The sequence below is a fragment of the Triticum dicoccoides genome, chromosome 2B (genome assembly GCF_002162155.2).
Source record: "Triticum dicoccoides isolate Atlit2015 ecotype Zavitan chromosome 2B, WEW_v2.0, whole genome shotgun sequence".
NCBI classification, from domain to species: domain Eukaryota; kingdom Viridiplantae; phylum Streptophyta; class Magnoliopsida; order Poales; family Poaceae; genus Triticum; species Triticum dicoccoides.
The window spans coordinates 216,627,089-216,637,366 of record NC_041383.1 but is presented as its reverse complement, the minus strand read 5'-3'; the positions used below and the strand labels follow the sequence as shown (position 1 = coordinate 216,637,366).

The 10,278-nt window shown below is 42.1% G+C and overlaps 1 protein-coding gene across 1 annotated transcript; it reads left to right on the top strand.

The window, feature by feature from the left end:
• The first annotated feature begins 1,837 nt into the window (after positions 1-1,837).
• Positions 1,838-6,305, top strand: LOC119363158 (GDSL esterase/lipase At3g26430-like). The gene is made up of 5 exons (XM_037628470.1): positions 1,838-2,292; positions 4,878-5,090; positions 5,186-5,355; positions 5,437-5,707; positions 5,783-6,305. The coding sequence occupies exons 1-5, from the start codon at positions 2,025-2,027 to the stop codon at positions 6,049-6,051; spliced, it is 1,191 nt and encodes a 396-aa protein (XP_037484367.1). The 5' UTR covers positions 1,838-2,024; the 3' UTR covers positions 6,052-6,305.
• Positions 6,306-10,278: the final 3,973 nt, after the last annotated feature.

The following is a 10,278-nucleotide window of genomic DNA, read 5'->3' as shown; positions in this document are numbered from 1 at the left end:
TAGGACGAATCGTGCTTTTCTTTTACGTAATGCACGGCTTAAAAATAAGTAAAAATGTGACACTGTCAGGGAATCAAACATGGGAAGTCAAGCTACAGAACTACTGTGGTTAACCACTCAGACTGATGGTTGTTAGCGATAAAAGGTGAAGCGCGAAAATATTTAACCAGCAGTGTCGACATTCAGAAACATTTTCTTGAAAATTGTCAACAATTTTCAAATCCGAATATTATTAGATGATAAAAATAATTTTTCAATTTCAAAACATTTTTGCAAAGATGTGAACAATTTTTGGAATTGCGAACATCTTTTAAAAAACACAAACATATTTGGAAAACACGAACCATTTTGGACTTTAAAATTTTGTTCACACTTTTTGAAAGTTTTTGAAAGATGTGAACCATTTTTGAAAGTTTGTCCACACTTTAAAATTTTGTTCAGGTTTCAAGAAAATAGTGTTTTGAAAATTTGTTCCTTTTTCCCAAAAAGTGTATGCACTTTATTTTTTGGGGGGATTTCATAAATGATTCATGTCTACAAAATTCATTTGTGTTTTTTAAATGTTCGTAATTCCAAAAAAAAATCACATTTCTGCAAAAGAGTTTGGAGATTTAAAAATTACTATTTTATTTTAGGAATATTCTTATTTCAAAATTATTGACAATTTTCAGTAAAACGCTTCGAAAAATTACAAAAAGCTTTTCAAATCTCGGCTCTGCCACGTCTCTAAATATTTCACCCTTCTCTTTTGACACAAGCAGCTATTAGGTAGAATGGCTGTCAGGATGAGTTTACTAGTGCCAGGTCGTGAGTTCGATTCTTGGTACCTTTTATTTTTTGATATTATTATTACATCACACGTTACAACAAAAACGTTAGAAAAAAGACTTTGCGCCTGGGCCGGATATTATTACATCGCACGTTACGAGAAAAACGTTAGAATTTTTCTTTTGCGCCTGGTGGGCCGGCCCAGTCGCGTCCAGCCGCAGCTGAAGATCCTGGGTTCAACCTGCTGTCTCTGTTTGGGAATACAATCAAGGTTCAAAATAAATCGGGATTAAAGAGTTCGGTGTGCTGATTTCAAGGATTAGAAGTTTAGGACTCGATTTAGCTTGGCTCTACAAATTCAAGGTTTATTTTGATTTTTTCCCAAAGGGAAAAGAGCAGCCTAGCCCATATGTAAGGGCATGTACAATGGTTTTATCTTCAGAGTGCCACGTAGGATAAATGATGAGGTGGAGGAGAGAGAAATCATAAGAGAAGGCTTGTCTTCTCTTATTTAAGAGAAGACAAGAGATGATCTCTGAGCACAATTTGTCTCATCATGTTTTTAGGAACAACTAATTATTGAAGATAAAGCTAAGAGATGATTCATTGTACACATGTTTTTTATCATATCTAATTTACATGCAAAATTTAAGATAAGACTACCTTATTAATCATTGTACATGCCCTAAAGCGTAGCGTGAGTGCGTGACAAGCGCCACTTGTCGGACCACACAAGAAAAGATAACCATGTCCCGAACCACAGCAAACGAGGCCACAAACCAACAGCAAACGAACACCCCTCGCATCCCGCGCCAGACCGCGAGGACAGACTAGCGCGCCCGTGAGCCGTGTGCACCATCAGCCCGTGTCTGCACGCAACGAAACGTTTTAATCTTTTTTTCCTCAAAAAGGGACTTCTTTTTTTTTTTCGAATTTTGCGTAACGTAACAGTCCAACAGAACACCGCCCGCGCGCACGCCACGGACGCAGCGCTCCAAAGGCAGGGAGGGCATCGGCGCCGTCATCTCCCCTCACCAGTCACCCCCACCACGCCACGCCCCCTATCGCTATCGGCCGCGGCACCGCGCCCGAAATCCTGCGCCCCGCATTTGGGCCATCTCCATCCGCCGATCCACCCATCCATCCGCGCCCGACCCCATCAAAACCCCCACCACCCCGTCCTCCCCGCCCGCGCGCACTCGTCCTTCACCCTCATCCCGCCTCCTCAGTGCGGCCACACTCACCTGACCCACGGAATGGCGTCCGGTGGCTCTGGCTGCACCGCCACGGCCGGAGCCGCGGCGCTGCTGTCTCTGGTGTTCTTGTGGCTGCTGCAGGCCTCAGCGGGCGCGGGCGCGGGCGCCGACTGCCACTTCCCGGCCGTGTTCAACTTCGGCGACTCCAACTCGGACACGGGCGGGCTGTCGGCTGCCTTCGGCGCCGCGCCGCCGCCCAACGGCAGGACCTTCTTCGGCATGCCCGCCGGCCGCTACTGCGACGGCCGCCTCGTCATCGACTTCATCGGTACGTACGTCTTCGCCTCAAACTCTCAGTACTGTCAGGAGCTCTTCAAAGTCGCTGTACTGTGGATCTTTTTTCCTTCTTATTACTTTTCACCCGTTCGATCTACCCTTCGGTTCTTCTGCACGGCTGCACGTGGGGCCCACGGGTTGATAAGGCCGAAACCCACCGCCTTCACTTGCAGGAGCCAATAAATGTAGTCTTAATTCGTTCCATGCGTAGCGGTGCAGCTGCGAAGGCAATAATTTTGAAAGCCAACCTCATACTCTACAGTGTAGTGTGTACTGTAGTTCTGAAGGAGAATAAAAGTTGGCAGACGCGCAGTAACCTGTATGAGCACAGTAAAATTAGCTTGTACTCCCTCCGTTCCTAAATAATTCTCTTTCTATAGATTTCAACAAGTGACTACATACGAAGCAAAATGAGTGAATCTACACTCTAAAACATGTCTACATATATCTGTATGTTGTAGTCCATTTGAGATGGCTAGAAAGACAATTATTTTGGAACGGAGGGAGTAAAAAGTTAATTAACAACTTCTCTTGGAGCAATAAAATGCTAAGAGCTAGACCTGGAGTACGATGTGGTTTGGTTTACTTCTTGTCACTCCTGTTGTGCTGATATCTGGTCCGTGGACCTGCAAGTACTCCTGGAGTAGTCTAGAGTTAAAAAAGAAGGGATGTCTCCTGAAAGGGCCGGGCAGAGCAAGACTTTTACTATTTCTACCCTACATACCACCTTTTGTTGAAGAAGATCTGAAAGGCCATTTCATTTCGTATCCTGCCTTGAATAAGATGCGGTTGTCCGGCCACAGCCGGGCATCGGTTCATCGCCGGAAAGCGGCGGCCTTGGACTACGCGCCGCCGGAGCACGGCCGAAGCAAGCTGCACTTTGGCCCCGCCGCCGCGCGCGTGCGAGCGCCCGTGCCGTGGCAATGATGCCACCCCCATGCGCCCATCCGGGACCCGGCACGCCATCGATCGCCAGCCAGCTAGCTGCCTACCGACACCATCCTGCGCAATCCGACAGAAAGGCTAGTCAGTTGCATGTGCGGAACATCACTCGAACGATGCCACTGCCATGCCATCGTCACGGGAAGATTTTGTGTTGGGTGGCAGCTGGAGAGTACCATCGTGCACCAGTACTCTTTTGGCTTTCGGGATGCTGGTTTTCCTTTCTAACAATGGGATGCTGATTTGAGAGGGACAGAAAGAAACGTTAGATTAATGCCTCTTTGATTTAATAATTGTTCCTTTGGTTAAGGACAGCTTCAGAGAATTTGGCAGAACTGAAATCTTTTCAATGTGTTTTTTCCCGATTCGTAGGTCGGAATTTTCCCCGGGGATTCATTTACACTCTATTTCATACTAGAAAGTGCTCATCAACTCGAACCTCTTAGATTTTTATTTCATATGGTTTAATCAAGCAAACAAACTCAGAAGTAATTCCAAGAAGGCTATTGTGCTTCTCAAGAAACAAGGCTAGTGTGCAAGACTTCTAATCCTGCAACACTTCATTTTTACTTTCTGTTGGTGTTAGCATTAGGTGACACCTTAGTTGGCTAGTTAGAGACCTTGCATTCTACTTTCCTAAGTAAGACCTAGATCGCTTATGTTCCGTTATCCTCTGATAGTGGAACCCAGCCAGTATAGGTCGTATGAAAATAAAAGCGTGACTTAAGTCTCAGGAAAGGTTGAGGTGGGCAACGAACAAACGTGAGCAGCTTGATGTGTGCTTTCCTGATTCGTAGATCGGAATTTTCCCCGAGGATTCATTTACACTCTATTTCATACCAGAAAGTTCTCGTCAACTCAAACCTCTTAGATTTTTATTTCATATGATTTAATCAAACAAACTCAGAAGTAACTCCAACAAGGCTATTGTGCTTCTCAAGAAACAAGGCTAGTGTGCAAGACTTCTAATCCTGCAACACTTCATTTTTACTTTCTATTGGTGACACCTAGTTGGCTAGTTTGAGTCCTTGCATTCTAGTACTTTCCTAAGACCTAGATCACTTATGTTCCGTTATCTTCTGATAGTGGAACCCGGCCACTACAGGTCGTATGGAAAAAAGAAATAGTTTGGCGGGTCTTAAGTGTCAGGAAAGCTTGAGGTGGTAGGATAGGCGGTTATAAAAATGGAACGACGAACAAACGTGAGCAGCGTGATCGTATTATATTTAGGCACACCGTACATTAATTATTGGCGGAAGAGATTTTTGCTGCAGTGTCAGAGTATGTGTGGGTGCTTTGCTTTAAATATTCTTAGTGGAAGGCAATGGGCCACTAGCTTGATCCTGCACTACAAGTTGCTTTAGGAAGACGATGGCACCGACTATCTTTCGACGAAAAGGCTAAATTGAGCTATTTGTTGCCATAACTGTCTGGAAAGAATTCAGAACCAGGACACTTATAATAAGAAATGTTGGAAGCAAAACATGCCAGTGCTGCGGTGCTATATTTAGATTAGCTGAGAAAAGCGAAATGCTCACTGGACGAGTAGAAACAGAAATTAGAACTCATCACTATCTATTGCCACATTGCAATGTGCTAATGATTTACTTTATCTTTTTCCCCCTGATGCTGCAGCTGAAAACCTGGGAATACCTTACCTAAGTGCGTACCTCAACTCAGTAGGAAGCAACTTCTCACAGGGGGCCAATTTCGCAACAGCCGGCTCGACAATCAGCCGACAGAACACATCCCTGTTTCTCTCCGGGTTCAGCCCCATCTCCTTGGACGTGCAGTCCTGGGAATTCGAACAGTTCATCAACAGAAGCCAGTTCGTGTACAACAACAAAGGTGGTAACTAACAGCTAGAGCAGATTCCGTCTACCTTAGTACGCGGAAATGAAGATTCACTCACTCTTCTGTTTATCTTTTTTCCATGTATGTAGGTGGCATCTATAGGGAGCTCCTGCCAAAGGCCGAGTACTTCTCCCAGGCGCTCTACACCTTCGACATCGGCCAAAACGACATCACCGCGGGCTACTTTGCAAACATGACCACTGATCAAGTCATAGCGTCGATTCCTGAACTCATGGAGAGGCTCACCTCAATAATCAAGGTACATCTTATAAAGATCACCACCACATGACCAAGCTAGTAGTTGGCTGGCTCGACAACTGACTGGACAATTGATCTGCAGAATGTGCATGAGCTCGGAGGAAGGAACTTCTGGATCCACAGCACGGGGCCTATTGGCTGCCTGCCTTACGCTCTCATTCACCGCCCCGACATTGCCGCGGTCAAGGACAAGGTTGGCTGCTCCGTCACCTACAACAAGGTTGCGCAACTCTTCAACCAGAGGCTGAAGGAAACGGTGGCTCGTCTCCGGAAAACCTACCCCGACGCCGCGTTCACCTACGTCGACGTCTACGCCGCCAAGTACAAGCTGATCAGCCAAGCCAGCAAGCTAGGTAATGCATGCACCATGGCTTATCTGTGTTGCGTGGTGTCTTGGAGAAAGCTGAGGCTGGCGTTCTTGTCTGCAGGCTTCGACGACGCTCTGCTCACCTGCTGCGGGCACGACGCTGGCCCGTACAACTTCGACCCGAAGGTTGGTTGCGGCGGGAAGGTGCTGGTGAAGGGGAAGTGGGTGGTGCTGGGAAAGTCCTGCGACGACCCGTCCAGGAGAGTGAGCTGGGACGGCGTCCACTTCACTGAGGCGGCGAACAAGTTTGTCTTTGATCAGATCGTCGGCGGCGGGCTCTCGGACCCGCCGGTGCCCCTAAGGCAGGCTTGCCGGAGCAAAGGGCAGTGAACTAGAGGCGGATCGTTGGTCAGGCTGGCCGCGCCGCTGCTGCTGCTGCTAATTGCTCTGTAAGAGTGTACAATATGGAAAGCGTCCTTGAGTTATACAGAACGTGCCAGCTTCCTTTTGTGATCGGGGAAAGAGGGGAATGGGGATGGATAACACGGAAGAGCAACGCAATGCATGCATCCTGTCTTCAATAGTCTGTAAAAGTTTTTGGTATGGGCACTGCCGGTAAGCATGAAATATGTTGGCACTTGGCAGTCTTGTATTGTTTTGATTTCGTTGTGGTTTGAGGCGAGTACTTGGATTACCAACACGAAGCAACGGGCTTGAGGGAGTGCAGATACTTCGTTGATGCTCGACGATTGGACGGTTGCAGTTCGCTTCTGCAAGTTGATATTTTTTGGCCGATAAAGTGTGAGCAACCTTTTAAAAAACACTTCGGATCTATTCGGGGTTTGTCATTGAAATAAGAGAAACAACAGAAATAACAAAAATTACATTCAAGTCCGTAGACCGCATATCGACTACTACAAACACTAGAGCGAGTCGAAGTAGCTTGGAAGACGACGCATGTTTTATCGTTTCATTTGGTTTTTAACTGTTCCTTTAATCTTTCTTTTACTTTTGCTTATATTTTGAAAATTCTAAATACACATATTCCAAATAGTACTTTACTTAATTTTCTAGAAGTGTTCATCATGCATTTAAAAAATGTTCATGCAGTGTGGAATACTTGTTCGTATAATCTTTTTCAAATGTATGTACCATTCATAAAATTTCGTGAGATCTAAAAACTATTAGGTGTTTCAAAGATATGTTTGTCATATTCAAAAAATAATAATTCAATGTAAAAATGTTCGTGCAGTTTGTACAACATGTTTCATCCATTCAAAAATGCTCGTGACATCTAAAAAATATGTTCACCTGTTTAAAAAATATGTTTGTGATTTTTTACAAAAACCATTACACATAGGAAAAATATTCGTCTAATTTTGAAAAAATGTACTCCCTCTGAAAATAAATATAAGAGCGTTTAGATCACTACTTTAGTGATCTAAACGCTCTTATATTTCTTTACGGAGGGAGTAGTGTACTATTTTTAAAAAATGTTCACTCTTGCAGCAATACATTCACGACGTTCAAAAAATGTTTAATGCATATAAAAAAAGTGTTCAGCCTGTGTACAAAACATTTACAAGATCTATCAAAAAAGTTGACTTGTATTTGAAGAAAAAAAGGAAAATCTAACAAAAATGGAAACCGGAAAACAATAGACTATAAAAGACAAAGAAAAGTAAAATAAAAAAGGTGTGCCATATTCCTAAACCATTCAAAGCCTGTTGAAGCTTCCACGGACCAGTGCTCAGAACCTTCCCAGAAACTGCTTCACTGGACCAACCTAGTAAGATGGCGCACCAGGCGAGGCAGAGCTATGTCTCGCAGCGAGACATGGCTCCAGTAGTTGGAAAAAAAAAGGCGCCCGCAGGAGAAAAAACAGCTTTAAAAACTAGAGCACTTAGCTAAAGAGAAAATCTAAATACATTTATTTATTTATTGAAAAAACATCCATGAGTTTAAAAAAATCCTGAATTTTAAAAATATATTAATTGATTTAAAGAATGTTTACAAATTCTAAGAAACATGTTTGTGAATTCTAAGAAATGTTCAATAGCAATTGCTTAAAAAATGTTGTATGTTTTAAAAAATATCCACGATAAAGAGAAATCATAAAAAGAAGAAACCTCAATTTAACCAAATATTGTATGATAAATAGCCGGAAAAACAAAAACAAAAATAGAGCGTGAAAACTCAGCAAAAATAGACCGTGTAGACAACGATAACCCTAATATAAACTAGCCCAACGTGAGCCACCATTTGTACACTAAGTCCACTATACTTCGTGATGGGTGAAGAAAGAGGTTTTCAGGAGGGGAGCCCCCTATTCGGCGCCTATTTTGCCGAATGGTCCCTATAGCGCACACCGGGGCCCATTAGTATTTCGTTCGCTTGTCAAATTCGCTCACTACTGGTTCACGGAAAACCAGAAGCTACTAGTTCTCAAAAGAAACCAGCTGAGAAAACAAAGGTTCTCGAAGAAAACTGGCTCCCTCCCTTTTTATAATTGAGATGTTCATGCATTCGGAAAACGTTTGTAGATTTAGAAGTAGTTCAACTGTTGACAAAAATACTGGATTTAATAAATTTCCTGAAGTTAAACAAACGTCCATGCATATGAAAAAGAATATTTACTAAATAAATTGAAAAAGTCCACAAACTTCAAAAATAAAAATGTGAACAAAGAAGTGGAGAACAAAATGTAAAAGAAAAATGAGTAAAATATCAAGCGAAAAACACATAAATGGAAGTAAAAAAGTCGGACCAGAAGAATCTAGAAGCTGCCCAAAACCGGTGTAAAAACTGACCCACTACTGAAGTATCTGGACAAGCACCGGGAGGAGTGTGCGCTTCGTCCGAACAAAGTAAGTACTATTTGCTGTGTCAAGCACTGAATAGGATTTTCAAGACAGGGTCCTCCGCATGGCCCACGGCCCAGTTTCCGTGCTTGTGAGCTCGTTCATCGCTCGTCGTACAATAGTTATTTTTTGGTCATTTTGCTACGACATTCGGCGAATACGGGTCGGTTTTTCTGTTAATAAAAAAAATATAAACAACAAATACTTACCTATTTATATATATATTTTCCGAATTTAGAATAATATTACCGAATTTGGAAAAAAAATCATGATTTCAAATAATCTTCACAAATTCAAAAAAATATTCAGAAAAGAATGTTGAATAATGCAAAAATGTCCATAATTCATAAAATATGCATGAATTATAAAAAATGTTCAGAATCACGAAATTGAAAAATATACATGTATTAGAATTCACGAATTTTACAAAAAAATCCTGTATTTAAAAGTTCTTTGTGGGTTCAAAACACGTTCATAAAATAAAAGAAAATTCACCTATTTGAATAAAAATAGAGAAATGCAAATATTTTCATGAATTAAGAAATATTTGTAAATTTAAGAATAGTATGGATTTAAAAAATATTCGTTAATTGAAAAAAAAAGTTCACGAATTTGAAGAAAATTTTAAGAAATTATAAAAAGTTCATGGATTTGAAAAAAGGCCACGAATTGTTTTTTAGAAAAAGTAAAAGAAAAACATAACGAAAAATAGAAAACAAATATTCGAAACAAGAACTTGGTGTAAAATTCGAGCAATGAAACAAACATGTACAAAAGAAAGAAAGAGAAACAGTCAGATGCTTGTGGAAGCTCAGAAAACAGGAAAAGAGGAGTGGAGCTAGATGGGTTGGACTATTATAAAGATGTTGCTTGGTTGTCTGGTTGCCCTGCACATATTTGAAACCCTTAAAAAGTTGTGGTTGGAGAGTTAGAAGGACAGCGGTATGCTCAGCCCATCAAAGTTCAATTCACTAGTGCTCGCATTTGCCTTGTATTTATATCAGACCTTCCAGCGATGTTTGGCAGGAGACATTCATGTCGACTGCGATGGCATCTGTGACGACTTCGTCAATCTTAAGATGATGTGTCGGTTCAGTCTTTCAGAGATGCTCGTAGAGTAGGGTGAGTGTGCATGCATTATAGGACTGAGTGTATGTGCATATATATGAGTGTATGTTTCTGTACTGTGTTAAAAAAAGTTGCACACTACTCCTATCGGTACCAGTTCAGTATTTGATATTTGGACGTGGCTAGCTATCGTCGCTGTAGTCGTTTGCTGTTCCGAGCGCACTCTCCATCCGTGCATGGAACGATACATCATCCAAGAGACCACGTGCATTTATTTTGGGTTTCAAAACTTTTAAAAAGCCATAACTTTGGATTCGAGCACCGAAATTTAGATCCGCTTTCACCATTTGGTTTATCACGACGAGTTCTTCAAAACTAGATCTCATATGGGCAGGTTTCGATATTTTTTTCTTGAGCAACTTTGGGAGTAATGGAGACAACTTTAGTACTGCAGGAAAGCATCTGGCTTAGTAGGACTATCTATTAGGTTGGCATGTGTAAAAACAAGAAAAAAAAACAAAAAGCATGAGACATTTGTATTGCTGTTAAGAAGCAAGTTCATTGCACTATGGGATCGACCTCTCTAGACACCTTTAACCATCCAATGACCCGAATTTGTTTGAACAAGTTCATACGTTGATACGTCCATTTTGCATCATGCTTTTATATCAATATTTATTGCATTATG